The 20,114-nt window shown below is 46.1% G+C and overlaps 1 protein-coding gene across 1 annotated transcript; it reads right to left on the bottom strand.

Moving 5' to 3' along the window:
* Window positions 1-887: 887 nt before the first annotated feature.
* Window positions 888-17,313, bottom strand: LOC307243124 (MAM domain-containing protein 2-like). The gene is made up of 15 exons (XM_080017780.1): window positions 17,075-17,313; window positions 16,843-16,959; window positions 12,717-12,997; window positions 11,380-11,464; window positions 10,985-11,122; window positions 9,106-9,383; window positions 8,385-8,478; window positions 7,726-7,872; window positions 7,351-7,470; window positions 6,004-6,146; window positions 4,331-4,427; window positions 3,276-3,431; window positions 2,081-2,334; window positions 1,494-1,578; window positions 888-1,385 (listed from the first exon to the last, which is right to left on the bottom strand). The coding sequence occupies exons 1-15, from the start codon at window positions 17,103-17,105 to the stop codon at window positions 1,333-1,335; spliced, it is 2,079 nt and encodes a 692-aa protein (XP_079873906.1). The 5' UTR covers window positions 17,106-17,313; the 3' UTR covers window positions 888-1,332.
* Between the last annotated feature and the right edge of the window lie 2,801 nt (window positions 17,314-20,114).

Raw genomic sequence — 20,114 nt, 5'->3', positions numbered from 1 at the left:
AAAAGGTAGGCACTTCCTCCGTAATTTAACATGGCGCATTTTAACTTTCCATAAAAGGAACATTTGAATGAAGTAGTGATTTATTTTGGGGGAAAAAAAAAAAAAACAATTTGCAATAGTTCAATTCATCACTTAAGTACAAAAGCACATAATCGTGTTAAATGTTTGTTTTTGTTTTTTCTATTGGGTCTTTTTGTTTTCCCCCCATTAATTTTAATATTTTCTTCTTATTGTGGCCAACTCCTACAGGTCCCTGGTATATGTACAAATGGGTTCCAATGAAAATCTGAGGTGTTTTTCAGAGGATAACTGGCAAAGCCCCAAAGGGTGATGCTTTGCTTTAAACGTATTACAGTTACTTTTAGTTCAATCGATAACAGCTGGAGGCAGATATTGTGGATATGGAAAACCGATCTTCTCTCTTTCCTCGATTTCGTCAGCGGTTAAAGATCAAGCTCGTACTTGATCACGGCGCTTGTCAGTTGGAGTGGGGATTACTTGGAGCCGTATGCATTCGATATGGGAGCACATGGCGTCGGCAAAGCCCCGCGATGGAGGAAATTGAAACCCGCAACGCAGTCGACGTTCCGTCGGGTACCTTGCCCTTTGCATGACAGGCGTGCCAAGAGCTATTGCAGCGGCCTCGTGTTTTTTTTTGTTGTTTTTTTATTCTTCCGCCATCAGCTCCAAATCAAATCCGGCTTTTCTCTGTCACGCCCGAGCTCTCGTGTTCTCTTTCTCACAAAAAAAAATATCATTACAAGCTTGTCAGTCAGCGCTGTGAGCGAATGAACTTTTAGTCGGCTTCGCCTCTGGCGCGCAAAAAAAAACGGAACGCTGCGTTGATGTGGATCGTTCGGATTGAAAAAAATTTAATAAAATTCACATTGATGTTGAAAAACAATCTTTATTTGAGCAACGAGCATTAATCTAATGCATAGAGATGTGAATAAAAACACAGTTGAGCACGCCCCCCTGCCCCAGCGGTTACAATGCGGAGGGCGCTGACTAAACAAACAAACAAAAAAAATAATAATAACTTTGTGCACTAAAAGAGCTAGATCTGCCTGACGATATGTGCTGACTCCGTACAACAGTCCTAAAAAAAAAAGTAAAAAAAATGCTCATATGGACGAATGTTTCGTTTCTTCGAGATGCGACGCGTGCGGCCGGCATCAGGAACAGTCGGTGAATTTAAAAAAAACAAAAAAAAACAAAACAAAAAAAAAAAAGCCGCGTCGTCCGGCGTCTGCAAACACTGCGTGTCTCATGCAACCTCTGCGGCTCGGCTCCCCTTTCCAACCACCCGCCGGGCCCCTCGTCCCGGCCTTTCTACTCAATCTCGTTTGAGGTTGACGTGGCGTTGGAAGGTGTGATTTCCACTTCTGTTGATCATGGGTGGGTGGGGGGGGGGAATAAATACGATTACATGCAGACGAAGAGATGATGGTGGAAAAATGAATGATGTAAGATGAATACGCGGCGCATCTTACCTTTGCAGGGGCCGTTTTCAAAGATAATGTCGTCGATGGCGATGTCGCTCCTCACTGAGGAGCCTCTGGTCGCTTCAAACACGATCTGCAAGAGCGGGAGAGAGGGAACATTCACCTAAGAAGGGACATTTCGATGCGTCTGGTCCAGTGGTTCTCAACCTAACCCTAACCCTAACCTGGGGGGGGGGATGCCACAAAATGATTAAAAGTAAGACTGCACCATTAGAGAATGTAGAATAATGACCTTTAACTGTTATCTCTCTAATTATAGTATACATCATATTTGACAATAAAGATCTTCTCAAATTTGGATGGCAGAGACGAAATCGTATACACCAAAGTGTCCTAATGCGTCAAAGTGAGGGTAAATAAAAAGGTTGAGAATCTCGACTTTAATCCACCTGGGGATAACATCATCCTCACGAATGGCAAAATTGGTGAATAAATACATATTTTCCCCCCAGATGTCTGCAATTATGGGGCACAGCACAAAAGCTTCCGCTGCAAACCTGAAAAGCCTCATTCATATTCACCCGAATTGTCTTGGCATGAATCTCGGAATATCGGTATAAAGCTTTGGCTCTCACCTGATGCTGGAAGTCGCACTGGTATTCCACAGTGGCCCTCAGCCAGGCGATGCTCTGCTCGCCTTCGCGTTGCCACAGCAACACGTCCTCCACGCCCTTGTCCAGGTGAACCCGGAGCTGGCCGGTGCCGGAGCCGTACATGTGGTAGAAGAAGCGGAGGCACTGCGGGGCCCTGGAGCCTCTGAGGGGCCTGGAGAGCAGTCGCACATTCTGACCGGGCAGCATTGGGGACGCCTCGATGTGCATGTAGTACCCTGCGCAAACACAGAACCAGGTACAGCCGTGTGAACGCGCTATCACCAAACGGGTTAGAGTTCTGAGAATTGGACAAAAGAAAATAAAGGTGAGGTTCACTGATTTTCAACCCAGCCCATTTTTGTTTTATTTTATTTTAAATTTTTAATTTTTAATGTTTTTGTTTGTTCCCCTACTTTGCTAACACTTTGCTGCCGAGAAACTTGCCACTCTGCTGCAGCTGCTCGCCGCGCTTCAATGCAGTCCAATGGGGCAAACGTTCAAGCCGTTAAAATCATTAAATTAAACGTTGACATTAAGTCTCCTTTTCAACGGGGTGTCACAAACAACTCATGTCATGTTTTTTTTTTTTTTTTTTTTTACGGTTTTATTGGCTCTTTCGAAAACCTGCGCTTTTGCTTTACGTCCGTGCTAACGAAAGAGACTAGAAACAGGAAGTTGGGTCACTTCCTACTGGAAACCTGCCCCAGCCAACATCAAACGCTCGTTTGAAAGGGAGATTCAACTTGTTTCTTTGTTTTAAGGCTTAAATGCTTTGCCCCATTGGACTGCATTGAAGCACAGTGAGAAGCTGCAGCAGAGTGGTAGGTTTCTCTATGGTAAAGCGAGGTTGAGTTCAGTGGGGTTGTGTTAGGAACAGGTATAAATGATTTGAGGCAACATTTTAATGAGGCCTGGGTTGAAAACAGCAAAACGACCCTTTAAGCAACTATTGTTCCTAAAATGATGTTGTTTATACATTATTTCATCATGTTTAAAAGTTTTGTGAAATTGAAATCATATGGTGTCAGAAAGCATTTGGGCAATTATTTTGCCGCACAGGAGATGAACAGAAATTCCAAGGATGCACAAGCCCCTTTCGGCGTCTTTCTGTTTACACTGTGTAATGAAATAAACCCAAGCAAGAGTTTCCGCGCAGTGCGATGTCCGGCTCCCTCACCCAGTCCCGTGGTGTGGTCGCCGCGGGGCCCGGTGTACGAGGTGGGCGTCGGCCCTCTCCTCCACACCCAGTCGCCGGCGTCGCCATGTTTGCCCTGGGTGTAGCCACAAAGGCCGGCCTCGAAGTCGCAGCGCCCGGGGACCGATAACTGCAGCCCTGTGGGGAGAAGGGGGTCACACTTTTAAGTTAAAGTAGTAAACCATAAGACCGTCTGTGACCCCGCCCACCAACAATGGAAAAGAAGCGCATGCATAGCACCAATGCAATGAATGGCTGTTTCAAATACACCGGTATCAAATAAGAGATTTTTCAACCAAGTAATGGTATGGATTACCACTTTAAGCAAGAAGGGGAGGTTTCTGGCGAAAGCAAGAGGAGACGAGAGGAAATCCCAAAGCTGTTGGTGAGTTGATTATTAACTGACAATTTACTCTTGTGAGAGTGGTCCAGTTTTTTGCTCATTATTGCTTATTTACTTATTGTGTTGTATGTCTTTGTGTGTTCTTCGTTGCTCTCTATGTGTTTCTGTTCTCTGGGCATCCACATAAACAAGAGTTTGCACTCGATTGGTCCCTGATTAAATACCGGTTCAACCAATCAATCAATCAATCAACCAATAAATCAATCAATCAATCAGAACAGTGAGATACACGGCTTGTTTGATTGGTTGGATGTAGACTCCCGGGGATAACACACAATAAACAACGGAAACACTGTGAATGTAAGTTTTATACGATTGTTTATGGGACTCCGAACTAGACGCTAAACTCCAACGGCCGGTGATGGAGTGGAGTGTCCTAGGGGTGAAAGAAACCCTTTCATCACTTGATTAAATGTGTTTAAATCCCTTCATTTGCCATAAAAATCGTTGTCTTCTTCTGTTGCTTAGCAACCACTCTGTGACATGGACGGTACCAGACAGCTCTGAGTGTGTGTGTGTGTGGGCGGACGTGTCCCGCACAGCTTAAGGATCACATCTTTGCAGGGAAGATGCGGCAGGAGAGATTAAGAGAAGACAAACAAAGGGATTAGAGGTGAGAGCGTCTCCCACTCACCGGCCACCAGCTCACAGTCTCCCAGGGTCAACCTGATGTCGTCCAGAGCCACCGAGCCACAGTCCCAGAAGCTCCTGCAGGTGCTCACCAGCACCAACTACACAACCAGGGCAACACGAGACATCTCTTTATGTGTGTGTGTGTGTGTGTATATAACAAATCAAAACTTATTTGAACATTATTTATTGTATTTAATTATTATTATTATTATTATTATTGGCAGTAGTAATAGTAGCAGAAGCAATAGTGCAATTATTATTATTATTTATTTGTATTATTTATTTTATTATTAACATGATTATCATTATTATTATTATTATTATTATTTATGAATAATGATAAAACATGTATTATCTATTATAAAGTATTATTATTATTATTGTTATAATTGCTATTATTATTTACAGGACCTAGGAGCCTGCAAATAATTAAAAAAAAGTTTGCCTTCAGTAGGAACAATTGGATTTTGTTTTGGTCTAGTCATGTGAATAAAAAGTAATTTCAATACATAACATTGTCCTTTTTAATTAATCACGTTCAACACCATAATTATAGTTTGCGAAAATTGCTCTTGCTGGAGTTGCTCCTCCGGTTTGGAATTTCACACCACGACCCAGTGCGGCATCGCCAACGTGTTAAAAATATAAAAGTGAAAAACCAAACACACGGTGAGCAGGTTGCTGCAGTCACGGCCCCGCTCTGCTCCCGCTTTAGAATGTGTTGCTTTTTATTTATTTATTTTTTATTTTTTTAGTCCATGTCGAAACAGAGGAGATCGCATGACCCTTCAGATTATAGTGATATCAAACGCCTCTACATGTGAAACCATAAATTATTAGTCAGAGGCGCTGCGTGGCGGGAAAGGGCCCGTTTCAACTTGGGACCGGCGTGATGTGAAACACATGAAGCCGGAGTCCTGCTCCAGCTGTGGTTTAACAAGCCCGGGGGCCCCCGAAAAGAGGGCTCTCTCCCCAGGATGCGGAGCCGGAGAGATGGGGCCCTGTACGGATCTGTGTTCACGACATCAAAGGACACGGAGGGTGGAGTAGATGCAGATGGATGCAGGATAACAACCAAGCGGGCTCAGGATCGCATATCCCCGGGCCTCCAGATTTTTAATTCTGCAGGCTGATGTTCCCCATGCGGTTCCTTATTGTCACCATTGTACACATTGGGATGCAAGGAAATGTGTCTCTGCATTTAATCAATATATTGATTAAATGGAATTATAACATCTTTATTTTTTCATATAAACACTTCTCATTTGTCGCATTATCCAAAATGTACAAAGAAAACCATCTTGAATACTTTTGTGTTTATACAAACATATGTGTTCTCCTAGCCTAGTTTGTAGCTTATGTTTTCATTTAGTTTTATCATATTACTGTTTTATTTTTTGTTCATTCATTGGATTACGTATATTATGTGCATAATAATTATTTTTATGTTTATTAATTACATAAAATAATATTATTGTTATTATTTTTATTTTATGATTGTTATCACTATTGCCATTATTGTTTGTTGTTACAAAATAAAATAAGGCAAATTAGTATAAACAGTCATGGTATGGTTGGATAGGATGGCGGAATATTGACTCAGTTTACATAGTTTTATCGAAATATCTCGATGCAGCTTTATCCTGGCATTATTATTAATATTTAATGTTTCACCTTGGAGGGCTGTGATGTCTGGAAGGTGATGTCCGTTCCGATCCAGATGCCTCTGGACTTCTCCCCCTGGGTCCAGACCTTCTCCTGGGTGCTGCTCTGGTGCTGCAGGTACACGGCCAGGGCCTGGTCCGTCTGGTTAAAGCCTGCAATTACAATGACAAACAGTGACAATTTTTTTGGGATCTTTGATGATTGATTTATCTTGTAATTTAATTTAACTTTGTTTCCCCTTTTTGTGAAGCACTTTGAAACTTATGTTGTGAAAGGTTCTGTATAAATATGCTTTATCATTATTATTATTATTATATTATAATAATAATAATTATTATTCATTATATCATATATCATTGTTATTATTGGGCTGGAGCTCTATTGATATTGTTCGGGGAAAAATTCTCTGAATTTTGAAGTCCAAAACTATCTGGAACAACAGCTTCGGCATAACACATGAACATGGTTGAGGTGTCGTTTAAACCGTTATGTCACAAGGATCTCCTGGTTCAAGTTTTATCCAAGACGATCCACATATACGGAGCAGATGATGAGCGCAAAACCGACCAAATTTGATCGATATTACAGACACATGCCAATGCATTTCATGCTCAATATGTCCAGGCCGGCTAAAACTATCTGGAAGTCTTCCTTCAGCGGAACCTACGAATGCGGTTGGTATTTGTAAGGATCTCGTGGTTTAAATTTCATCCAAATCAACCCACATACAGAGCAGATATTAGTGAAAAACCAAACAACGTTGACCCAAGGTTGACAGCTGTCTCGGATAACTGACAAGTCTCTATTCGTAAATAAAAGGGACGAGATGAGATTTGCGGTGAAGACGCTTTATAATGTTGTCATATTATTTACCATAAATGTAGAGATTCCCAATGTGAATGTCCAGTTGGAATGGGTCACTCTGTAGTGTTTCGATGTTACCAAACTATGGATTTCCATGTGTATTTATATAGCTTTTACCTGGTAGATGTCAGTAGATCTGTTAGATTGATATTATAAATCCGTGGTCCACATTACTTTGCCGGAGATGTGCGACTGAGTGATGCGTTGAAGATCCAGCGAGGCGTCGGAAAAATAGAAGCCGTGCAATGGTAGTTACTCGCAGAATACCACAACAGTTTTTTTCACATTTTATGGGAATGTAACTTACTGAAAATGTAATCCAAGTAAAAAATACTGCGGCTCTATTTCCACAGACAACACGGTGAGTTCTAACAACCAAGTTCTAACCCAACATGGCTCAACTGGACCCCGTGTATTGCTCGGTCGGTCGGTCGGTCGGTCGGTCGGTCTGTCTGTCAGTCTGTCTGTCTGTCTGTCTGTCTGCCTGCTCACCCCTCAGAGAGTAGTAGAACCTCAGGCAGTACTTCATGTTGCCGGGCAGAACGGGTCCGACCAGACGGCTGACGTATCCGGAGCGAGGGCTCAGTCTGGAGTTGGCCAGGAGGAAGGATCCTGCAGGGAGAAGAATGTACTATTTTATCTTATTCTGTTGCAAATCTCCCGCTTCCTGTCAACCTCGCCTGCCAAGGAATGTTTCTCATACTGCACCTGGTAGTGATCTGGGTTTTCTCTACCAAAAATCTCTTATTTTATTTTATTTGATTATTTTTTCCGCCCATCTGTATTCATGGTATCTGAGACGCTGTGAAAAAGAAAAACATCATCGCGAATGTAACAAGAACCATATCGGCCGCTCAATCTTCCCACCCGCGCCCGTGGTGTGGTCCCCGGTCCTGAACACGTTGGGCTTCACGGACACCCTCTTCCACGACGACCCCACCACGCTGCCCTGGACGTAGCCGCAGAAGCCCGACTCGAAGTCGCAGTTCGCCACGGAGGGGTCGAAGGTCGGCTCTGTGGAAACACAGCGGCCGGAATGAAGAGGCTGTTTTGTGGGACATCCGAGGGATGAAAGGGGGTTAATGTGCAGCCAGCCGGTCGTCATCGCAAAATAAGGGTCTTGTGTCACTCTGGAGGGGCTCAGGTTGCGATGACGACCGGCTGGCTTCACATCACCCGGTTATTACACAGCCGCTTGCGTAATGAAATAAAACATTCAGGTAGAATATCGCTTCTAAAATGATTTTCATAACCAGCATGCCGAGTTCGAGAGCTTCCGCCGAGAACCACAGAACTAAGAATCTAGCCTATTTACTGTGATAAATGGGAAATCGGACACATCCGCATTCGTCTCTCCAAGTCTTCCATTGTAGTTTCTATCACAAAAATGTTGGTACAAATGTGGTTTATTTCACATGCAATAGGTGACGACAAACGGTACTATCGGTGCGTATGTTTTTTGTTTTTAATTCAATCACGCATAGTACAAACATAATAGTCATATTATATTCTCCGTAAAAGCTCACCGGTGTCGGCGCTGCAGAACTCCGAGGAGAAGGAGATGTCGTCGACCGAAACCCGACCGCCTCGTGGACTGTTAAAGGCCACTTCAAAGACCACCTAATGACACGAAAACACTTAAAGACGCAGACTGGCACTCGTGAACAGCCTCAAGAATGTTCGTCTGCAAACGGGTAACACCTACGGGCCAGAAACACACACACACACACACACACACACACACACACACACATGCACACACACAGCCAAAAACTCACAAAACCTCCAATAACATCCCCAGAATGTACTTCAGTAAAAGTAGAAATACCCTGACGCAAAAGGACTCTACTAAAACTCTAGGACTCTACTTACATTTTTACTGATGTGCGTAAGTACTTGAAATGTACTTTACGTATTAAAAGTAAATGTACTTCTCATACCCAGTGCCCTGGTATAACAGAGCCTACGACATGACATCAAGTTCTGCTTCACCACAGAACTCCTCAGACACTTAGCACTTAGACAACGTTCCCAGCTGTAAATGTACTTAAATATTTAAGTAGTACTTTGACCTATTTCCCTCCGCCCTCATCCATCTCAGCTAGTGAACCTATAGGCTCTGGAGGAAGCCTGTCCGGAGAAAAATCTCCCACATACTCTGTTACTTTCCACCGCCGGTGAAGACCCGCATCAGAACCCCGTTGCACCGTAACCCCCAGAAGGCCCCCGTAGGGCCCGCCCACTCACCTGGAGCGGGTACGGGGCCTTCAGGTCCACCTGCACGGGGACCCACTCCGTGGGGGCTGTGGCCCAGTCCCGCTGGCCCGCTGACCCGGCGTTCCACAGCTCCTGGTACTGGCCCAGCTGGTCCCTGGCGAAGACGGAGAACAGGTTGCCCCGGTCGCCGCCGCGCTGGTACTGGAAGCTCAGGCAGCCCGACATGGGCAGCGTGGTCATGGGGGACACCAGCTTGGCCACCTCCTTGAACGTCTTGGCGTAAACCGAGTCCACGTACATGAAGTGGCCTGGAAAGTGAGTTTGGAGCGTTTATTCGGCCGTTATAAGCAATATGAATGGATGTGTAATTCAGGTTAGCGGACTGTGTTAAGCGGGGTGCACACTGCAAGATAAGGATTAAAGATAACGACTTTGGCCCCCGATCCCCCCCTTCTGACAATCGTAACCAAAAATCCAGATTTTTGGATGGCTCTAAAGATTATGGTGCTAGATTATCCAGTGGTGTGAACGGGCGCGGGCATAATAGTGCATCACTACTTCTGCGTTTGTTTACTCTAAAGTCACGTTTGATGGTGAAAGATTTCGGGTTTTGAGCGTCGGGACTCTGGCAATCTCGCGTAGCCACGCCTCCGCAATTTTGCGAGACGAGGGCTCGGGTTGTCGGTGAATTTCCGGAAACCTGTCGGCGTGCGCTGCCGTTTGGGCAAACCGTTGCTCTCCACACACCACAGGAACAAAACTGTTGAATGTACAGTGATGTGCAGGTGTGGGGTACCTCACGTTTTCAACATCTGTTAAGATTTGGAAAGTGGTGTAGTGGGGGCCGGGCTACGGGCATTTCGGAAGTCTTTGGCGACCCTTGTTTTTCACAACAAGGTCTTGAACCGCGGCATTACCGTCGTGGCATACATCATGGTGCTGATGCACGCACCCCTTATATTTTTTATTTGGTTTTGTGAGCCAAGTCCAGTGCTGTGTTGTTTCTTTTGTCGTGTGAGAAATTTAAGAAGACATTATACAGTATATAAATGTTATGATATTAATCACCGTTTCTATCCGGAGCTAATCCTTCTGGGTCATTTCTTTGTTATTTCATGCTGTATGTTATATTTTTGGACGTGACCTTTTATTTTTCAGGGGATTTTCATCCTTTCATAATTTTTCAGCATTTTCTTTTTAATTGTTTTTCTGTTATTTTTAGGTTTTATCTGTTGATTATCATTAGGTTTAGTGTATATTGCCAGATTTTTTTATTGTGTATCTAAATGTTAGGTTTATTGTATATTTCCCAAATATTGCCATTTTCTTTTTTCATAATTGTGCTATTATTGTATTATTATTATTTTGCCTATTGTGTCGTTGTGAGCTACTGGGACATTGCAATTTCCCCTCGGGGATAATTTGTCTGTCTGTCTGTCTGTCTGTCTGTCTGTCTGTCTGTCTGTCTGTCTGTCTTGATATGCAAACAAGATATGGGTTAAGAGAAACAAGAAGAGTAATGTGCGGTCGTGACATAAGTGTGGTCATTTAAAAAAATAACATTATTTCACTTTTTATTAAAACAAATCTAGGCTATAAATATTTTACAGTACTTGTTGCGTAACTCTCCCGACTACTTTTTTGGATTTCTCAAAACATCAAAACAGTTGGGGCTGAGCAGGCTCCTCTATTCGTCTTCTCACTTCACCGTGACACCAGCTTTGTGTAAACACGTCCCGAGAAAAGTTAAACAGCGCGTTGACGACTTTGAGCTGCGCAGCACGGTGTTTAAACTTCACCAAATAAATCTATTTGCACGGATGTGCTATTGATGTGTAAAGTTGCACTCACCTGGATCAGAGGTGTAAAGTTGCACTCACCTGGATCAGAGGTGTAAAGATGCACTCACCTGTTCTGTTGTTGAAGGTGTGGTCGTAGGGCAGGTTGCTCTGCACGGGCTGTGCTGCTCCGCCTCCCACGTACCAGTTGACGTTGGTGTTCCACTGATTTCGGTATCCACACAGGTGAGTCTCCTCAAAGTCACATTCTGCACACGGGGAAAAATTTATATCAGTAATGTATACATAATAAATGTATTATTATTGCTAATTTAAGAATCCTATTATTAATAATAATAATAATAATAATTATAATAAAAAATAAAAAATAAAATAAATAATAATAGTAATAATAAAAGAAAAGGAACTTTGAGTGTTTGGTGAAAGATGTTATGGAGATGTGGTGTTTTAAATACACGGACAGACGGACAGAGGGACAGAGGGACAGAGGGACAGAGTGACGGACCCAGGCAGTATCCAGGGCTGATGTGTATCTGAAAGATGGCCACGCTGCTTTCAGGGATCTCTCCAGGTTTCCCCTCGATGACGACCTAATGGACAACACATGGAACGATGCGCTCAATTACATGCAATGACATGGGGATAACACGGCGTTAACACGTGGAGGTCATGCAGAGTGTGTGTGTGTGTGTGTGTGTGTGTGTGTGTGTGCGAATGTGTGTGCGTGTGTTCATGTTTGTGTGTGCGCATGTGTGTGTGTGTCAGTGTGTGTGTGTGTGTGTGTGTGTGCGTGTGTATATGTGTGTGTGTGTGCATGTGTGTGTGCATGGGTGTGTGTCAGAGTGTGTGTGTTCGTGTGTGCGTGTGTGTGTGTGTGCGTGTGTGACAGTATGCAGGAGCCATTTTAGCGAGTGACTGTGTACCATTGTAAGTTATAATATTGTTCACCCACGTCTGAACTGAGCTCTGTGTTTACTCGAGCGGAGGCCTCTCATCGCTCTCCACCTCTTAGATCCTGATGCTGCTCTACACCACACGCTGTTTTGGAGTGTGTGTGTATGTGTGTGTATGTGTGTGTGTGTGTGTGTGTGTGTGTGTGTGTGTGTGTGTTTTTGTGTGTGTGACTGCTGATTTACAGTCTTTTGTGTGTGTGCGTGTGCGTGTGCGTGTGTGTGTGTGTGTGTGTCCACGTTAGGTTGGCTGTACTAAGGGCTGCAGTGAGCGATCCGCTCCGCGTTTCTCCAAACAAAACCGCAGATGTATTTATTTTAATTTTATTTTGGGACGCCCCATCCCGCGGTGCTCCGGCCACCACGGTGAAACAAACTTTTAAATGAGGCCTTGTAGATCTAATATGAGTGAAGATTCAGAAACTGGATTGCTCATTATTTGCCCCAAATTTGTTCAGAAACAGATTTTGGTGGACTGACAAGGTGAAATCAGTGAAAGTTTACCGAGTAAATAAAACGGAGCGTGGAGTAAAGCTCAAACCCCATTGGCTCACAGAACTAGGGGCCTCGGGAGGGTGGCTCCACCCACTGAAACAGCCCGTTTTCAGACCAGGTGCATTGGACACATGTTATAATGGCTCAAATGCATAATCCGAGTGGTATTTTCAGCAAAAAACTTAAAAAACATGTTTTGAGGACCTAAGCGACCATAATATGAGTGCAAAGGAGTATAATAGGTCCTCTTTTAGTAAATCCAGATACTCGATTTGCCACTGCTGATTAAGGGACATCATTCTTTCATTTGAACATTTTATTTGGAGGTGAGTGGACCTATCCGGCGCCAGGGACAGCCTGATTAAACAAACAAAAAGAAAGACGGATGGCTCTTCACCCTGTACGGCTCGGTGGTGTTGTGCAGGTCCATGCTGGAGATGATCCAGCTGTCTGAGGGGGCGCGGCTGCTCCACAGCGGCCTGTCAAAGCTCCTGCCCTCGGTGCGCTGCTGGACCTCCAGGCTCCCCGACCTGGTGATCTGGTAGACCAGCCTCAGGCAGCTCCACTCCTCCTGGTCCAGCACGGGGCTCTGCAGGATGCCCCGGCTCTCCCTCGGTGGCCTGGCGTCCGACCCGTCCGCTTTGGCCTCCTGGGCGGTGTCGACGGTGATGAAGCGGCCTGAGCGGGGAATGAAGAGGGAGGTGTCGAAAGAGAGAGGGGTTAAGGTTCTGAGAGAGAGAGAGAGAGAGAGAGAGAGAGGGAGAGGGAGGGAAAGGGGGGAGTGGGGGATTCTACTAATTTCCAAGGCTGTCAGGAGAAAAGCTTGGCTGGAACGATGACGTAGTCCCTGTGGACTTGTTGCAGCTCTGAGGCGCACAAAGCGCCTTTCAATGGTATTATTATTATACCTCAAAACCTGTCACGCAATTTAAAAAGAAAAGAGAAATGTTCAATAACCCCTGCAAAAGTTCACTTTTTGGAGATGTGTGGAAGCTGGGACACAATATGTATTTTGTATGTATATGTATCTATCTATGTATAGCTCTAGCCTCCTCTGTACGCTGGCTTGCACAGATACATACATATTTGCTGCCGTGGTGGAAGAAGTATTTATACCTCTTACTTAAAGGTAAAAGTACAAATACCCTGACAAAAAATGACTCTAGTCAAAGTTAAAAAAATGACAAAAACGGACATTTCTACTGAAGTAAAAGTATATAAGTACTTGCTCTTACATGTACTTAAAGACACAATATGTGTTTCATGTGGATTCTGTCATATACAGTATACTGTAGAAACAGACACATACACACCAACACACACACACACACTGAGCACGTTATTCCCTTTGCTCTCAAAACAGCCTCAATTCTTCTTGGCGTGGATTCCACAACATGTTGGAAACCTTCCTTTGAGATTCTGCTCCATGTTGACAGGATTGCATCACGCAATTCCTGCAGATGAGTCAGCTGCACATTCATGCTGCGAATCTCCTGTTCTACCACATCCCAAAGGTGTTCTATTGAATTCAGATCCAGTGACCGGGAGGGAAACTGAAAAACATTGAACTCATTGTCATGTTTATGAAACCAGTGGGAGACAACTTTTGCTTTGTGACACGGTGCATCATCCTGCTGGAAGTAGCCATTGGAAGATGGTAAATTGTGGCCATGAAGGAGGGATGCACATGGTCGGCAACAACACTCAAATAGGTTGTGGCATTCAAGCCATGATTAATTGGAATTAACATACCAAAATGTGCCAAGAAAAGATTTCCCACGCCATTACACCACCACTACCACCACCAGCCTGGACTGTTGACACAAGGCAGGTTGGATCCGTGGATTCACGCTGTTGGTGCCGAATTCTGACCCTGGAGTACCATCTGTGTGCCTCAGCAGAAATTGAGATCCATCAGACCTGGCTTACGTTTTTTCAGTCTTCAACTGTCCAGTTTTGGTGAGCCTGCGCCCACTGCAGCCCTAGCTTTATGTTTTTTGCTGACGGCAGTGGAACCCGACGTGGTCTCCCGCTGTTGTAGCCCATCCGCCTCGAGGTTCCACGTGTGTTGCATTCTGAGATGTTTTCCTGCCCAGCGCAGTTGTACAGGGTGGTTATCTGAGTGACCGTAGACTGTCTATTAGCTTGCACCCGTCTGACCATTCCCCGTTGACCCCTCCCACGAACGAAGGCGTTTCCCTCCGCAGAACTGCCGCTCAATGGATGTTTTTTTTTGGTTGTTTTTTTCACACCATTGTGAGTAAACTCTAGAGTCTGTTGTTATGCGTGAAAATCCCAGGAGATCAGCGGTTAGAGAAACACTCAAACCAGCCCGTCTGGCAACAATCACGCTACGGTCCAAAACACTGAGATCACGTTTTCTCCCCGTTGTGATGGTTGTTGTAAACGTTAACTGACGCTGCTGACCCGTATCTGCATGTTTTAATGCATTGCACTGCTAGCACACGATTGGCTGGTTAGATAATTGCACGAATAAGTAGGTGCACAGGTGTTTTCCTCATAGAGTGTTAAGTATGTTCTGTATAGTAGTTCCAACATCATCCTTTGTGTTTTGGCTTACTCAGACCTTTTACTCAAGTAAAGGTAAAAGTGAAAGTACCGGATTGACATTTCTACTCGAGTAAAAGTACATGCGTAGTTGCTCTAGTTGCTTTTTTTTAATTCTATAGATGAGTGCTCATGTAGATCCTGATCTACAGCGGAGAATAAAATAACATGGAATCTGCTTTTCATATATTAATATGAATCCTGATTAAGAATAAGTACAAACAACGTCGTACGGTAACAAATACTTTTACTTTGTTTACTTTCCACCGCTGATTAACTGCGTCCACGAGAAGAAAGAAAAGGTCCAGTACCACCCTAGAAATAAATTAATTGCATTGTCTCATTTTCGGAGCGGTTTCCCAGCAGGGCGGGGCAGGGCTCTCAAGCCCGTAAAAATGTAAGTTCCTGTGCAGTGCAGCATTTCTTTGGAACAAGATGAAGAAGCCAGTGTCAGGAAAAAAGACCTTCCCCCGGTGCTGACATCATAGTTTGTTGTGGCTTGGTTATTTCTTGTTCTTGTTCTTGTTCTTCTCCTTCTTCTTCCCCTCCTCCTCTCAGCTCAGGGCTCCGGCCTCATAATCTGTCATTTATTATTTTGTCCTCTTGGAATGCCCTGGTAAAGCCCTGGAGCTCCTCCACCAACACATGTGGGAACGCACACACACACACACACACACACACACACACACACACACACACACACACACACACACACACACACACACACACACACACACACACACATTCTTGTACTTCTGATGCACTTCTGAGTGAAAAAAGAGGCAATTCGGCGACAATTATAGTATAACACACACAAACATGAACACACGCACACACACACACACGAACAGACACACACACACACAAAACTTTTAATAAGCAAAAAAAAGATTTTCCTTTATTTTCTCTTATTTTTTCGTCTGTATTTGTGTTTTGTTTCACATTCCTATTCCTTTAAAGCACTATAAGATGAATAGGATTTTGCTTATATATTTGCTATATACATAAAGATTTGACCTGATCTGACATCTGTTACAGCTGCAAACTTGCAAAGTGCGTATAAAAAAAAAAAAAAAAGGTCAGAAAACACACGATAGATAAATAAATAAATGAAAAGGACGGAACAATTTACCTATTTAATACAAAGGGCTTTTTTAGCAAGCATTCTGGCAGAACGGGATGGAAACAGGAAAAGAGGAAGCGGCTGATGCATGCCAGCAGTGAGGAGACAGAGGAGCCGGCTCCAAGGACAGAACGGTTTAAAAACTGGTAAGAACAAACAAAAACAAAAACAAGGTCAAACAGGGTTTGTTTTTTTTTGTTTGTTTTTTTTGCGAGCCGGTCCTAGACGTTGATTTTCCCATGCATTGCACATGCATTTTGCACAGCCCAAATAAGTACAGTAAAAGAGGGAGACTTTGTAAGAACAACTCACAACTGTTAATAATAAGATCATTTCTGCAGAATTATTCTTATTTTTTAATTAATATGAGTCTCATGAAGTGTAATCTGCATCCATTTGTCTGCCTTTGATCAGATTACGCAAGCGCTGACTTGACGACGCGCCTCAGTTTATGGCTCCCTCACGCCCGCGACCACGCCAGTACCATCTCTGATCCACGGCGAGCAAATGCCTAAATGTGTTTCCTTCACCGTCTCCAGATGTTCCTGGACGCTGGGGAACAACGCGGGCCAGATGAACATCTTTTCGGGGTTTCTACAGCCCGCCCCCAGCGGCGAGGCCCACGGCGACCGGCGAAAGCGAGTACGGCAGGTTCACCCTGTCGCTATCGAAGGCGTCTACGGCGGCGGCGGCGGCGGCCTACCGCGGGGGATGCGACGGCGAGGGGTCGTCTACGCCGCGGAGGGTCTAGAGCTTAGGTGTTAGTGGCCCCCGTCGCCAGACAGACGGAAAGCGAGCGGGCGGCATTGTTTTGAAAAGTCTCCCAAGGTACCGTCTTTGTTGAGGGTCCAGCTCATGTAGTCGGAGTCTGACGTGTAGCCACAGGTGGTGGACTCGAAGTCGCAGGAGCCCGGGAGGAGGAGGTCCTGGGCCTGGGCCTGGACGGCGGCTTGGGGGAGACGGACAGCGAGGGCACGGTAAGAATGAATCACCAAAGAAAGTGGCAAACGAACATGACATCATGCGGCGGCATGCGTCTATCTTTAGAAGCGCAGCCTACTCACCGGCCCACGCCAGGAGGAACACTGCAAACATTGTCGTCGTAGCAACGAGCCGGCCCCGGCAAACGGACCCCTCCGAGGGCCTTTGGGGGGTTTTTCGGGAGACGGCGGGAGTGTGTCCGCGGAGGAACCCGGGGGGGTCGGGGCTGGGGGAGGATGCACGGTGGGGTTCTGGCCCCGGCAGATTTTGGGAAGAAATATCCTGAGTGGAGTGAGGGCCTCCGAGTGTCTCTCCAGCTCAGAGACTGGCAGCACACTGCAGAGACTCAGATGGGAAGAGTCTGTGTAGCCAACAGAGAGAGGGAGGGAGGGAGGAGAGAGAGAGAGGGATCAGCGAGGAGGATAGAGGAGGATGGAGGGAGGGAGGGAGGGAAGGAAGGAAGGAGGCAGGGACTGGCAGAAGGGGGGGGGGGGGGGGGAAGAGGGGAGGGAGGATTGTTTGAAAGGGGGGGGGGGGGAGAGAGTGAGAGGGATAGAGGGAGCGGCAAAGTGGAATAGAGCGAGAAAATGAGTGATGGGGTGTGGGAGCGAGGGATGATAGGAGAAACAGAGGATGGCGGGGAGAATAGGAGGATATAAAAAGGGAGGGAATGTGTTGGATGTGAGGTGAGGGTGGAAAGTCAGAGAAAGTGAAAAGGGATATTTGGGGAAGATATGGGAAGATTTGGGGATGAAATGAAGGAGGAATACAAGGAGAGATTTTGATAATGTGCACCAGACAGAAGGTCAAATTACATAATAATAATAATAATAATAATTAATAAATAAGAATAATTATTATATGTAATTAAAATTATTTATAATTAATAATTAATCATTAATAATTAATAAATAAAAGATAATAATTAAAATAATTATCTAGTAGTAGTCGAAGCAGCAGTAGTGGTAATAATAATACTATTATTGTGAAATATAATTATCAATATAATTATGAATATGGATATGGATAGATATGGACACAATCCGGATTCGTAATTCCGAATTTGCTGCCATTTTTCTGTCTGAAACCTTTTGAGATGGAGAGAGGGACAGAGAGAGGGGTGGAGATATGAATGGAGAGAGGGTCAGAGAGTGGGATGGAGATAGAGATGGGGAGGGGGATGGAGAGATGGATGGAGTGAGGGGTGGAGAGGGGGGCGGAGAGGGGGATTGAGTGAGGGATGGTGAGAGAGGTAGAGAGAGGGGTGGAGAGAGGGATGGAGAGGGGGGTGGAGAGTGAGATGGAGAGGGTGATGCAGAGAGGGATGGAGAGAGGGATAGAGATGGAGAGGGGGATGGAGAGAGAGATGGGGATGCAGAGAGGGATGGAGAGGGGGGTGGAGAGTGAGATAGAGAGGGTGATGCAGAGAGGGATGGAGAGAGGGATAGAGATGGAGAGGGGGATGGAGAGAGAGATGGGGAGGGGGATGGAGAGAGGTGGAGAGAGGGGTGGAGAGAGATGGCGCGAGGGATGGCGAGGGAGCAGAGAGAGCGATGGAGAGAGGGAGGGAGAGTGGGATGGAGAGATGGGTGGAGAGAGGGATGGAGAGGGGGGTGGAGAGAGGGGCGGAGAGAGGGGTGGACAGAGGAGTGGAGAGGGGCGGTGAGGGGGGGGTGGAGCGAGGGAGCGCAGAGAGGGGTGGAGAGAGGGATGGAGAGTGAGATGGAGAGATGGGTGGCGAGAGGGATGGAGAGAGGGGTGGAGAGAAGGGCGGAGAGAGGGATGGAGAGTGGGGTGGAATATGAGGTTCTGCCTCTCCAGCATTTGTGCTGTGCTCCATCTGTCCCACCTGCTCCCCCTCTCTCCCTCCCTCTCTCTCTCTCTCTCTCTCTCCCCCGCACGCACCTCCCCTCCCCACCTTTTTTCTCCCCCCACCGTTTCCAAGCACCTTCAAAAGGTGAATTCCCCTTTCATTGCATCCAGAGATCCTGATTTCCACCGTGGGGACGGAGGGGACTCCACCTCCGGGGGGGGGGGGGGCGGAGGAATGGAGGCATTTCCAGTCCGGAGCGCCGACGTGGACGTCTCCGCATGAATATGAATCCCTCGCGCAAATAATCACTCTCACATGTGGCGAGGCCTGTTCCGCCGGCAAACACCGGCACGCACATGTGCCGGGGCGCCGTGCGAGAACCCGGCGGGAACCGGGAGGACAACCGGTGCACAGACAACATCCCCTTCCCCTCCCCGATCCTGGAATTATGGGATGCCCTCACGCAGGGGCGCGTGTTCGTGTGCCCACGCCGGGCCCACGCCGGGCTCACGCCGGGCCCACGCCGGACGCCCAGAACCGTTGTTTGGCGACGCGGTTTCCCCCAGCACGCGGTGCGTTGCCGGGGTCGCTCGGCGGGTTGGTTCCCCCGCCGAAAAAACAACAACACGCCTTCCCCCAAAACAGCCGCCGCCGCTGTTGACCCCCCACTCCCACGCTACCTCGCCCAGGGGTCACCAAAGGAAACGCGCGGCGGGGTCGGCGGCGACATTGTCATTTTTCCCACGCCTGCCCTTTTGGTCCCTCTGAAGTCACCGGACCGGGGCACCCTATCAAAGGCGGAGGAAGTGTGCACAACATTTTCTTTTTTTTTTTCCGGTCGCCGGTCTGCCCCAGGCGACCGGAGAACGGTTCGGGGAACCCCCCCCCTCGACCGAGGCGCAAATATGCCCAGGGAACCACACTATTAATATTTGAAGTATTAAAAAGTACTTTTCATATGATATTATACTCATATTGTGCTATTGCACTTGCCTATAATACAGTATAAAACTATTATGTACAATACTTTCTGATGATCGCTCATGCAGATCCTGATTCCAGTTGCGATTTACAGTAGAATAATACACAGCCTGGTGTGCCACTGTAGTTTGCGGGGAAATGAACCCAATGGATCACTGACGAAACCCTCCCGAATCAGCACTTTGATGGATCCGGCCCCAGACGATCATCCCTTCAAACGTGGCCGTGGGAGCCAGAGGGGGTCGAGCGCGGCGAAAGAAAAAAAGAAAAATGAAGAAGTTTTTCTTCCAAAATGTACTGGAGTCACTTGGTACTGGGGGGGGGGGGGG

The sequence above is a fragment of the Zeus faber genome (genome assembly GCF_960531495.2).
Source record: "Zeus faber genome assembly, chromosome: 17".
NCBI lineage: Eukaryota > Metazoa > Chordata > Actinopteri > Zeiformes > Zeidae > Zeus > Zeus faber.
Note: the sequence above shows the minus strand (reverse complement) of the source record. Positions and strands in the feature narration are given on the sequence as shown.

What these genes read in the sequence shown, in the direction of transcription:
- LOC307243124 (XM_080017780.1), bottom strand. Translation starts at nt 17,105, where the DNA reads ATGTTTGCAGTGTTCCTCCTGGCGTGGGCCG. An exon ending in GTTCCTCCTGGCGTGGGCCG is followed by an intron (nt 16,960 to 17,074) that starts GTGAGTAGGCTG and finishes GTCTCCCCCAAG; the next exon opens with CCGCCGTCCAGGCCCAGGCC. An exon ending in CTGGACCCTCAACAAAGACG is followed by an intron (nt 12,998 to 16,842) that starts GTACCTTGGGAG and finishes TTCCCCGCTCAG; the next exon opens with GCCGCTTCATCACCGTCGAC.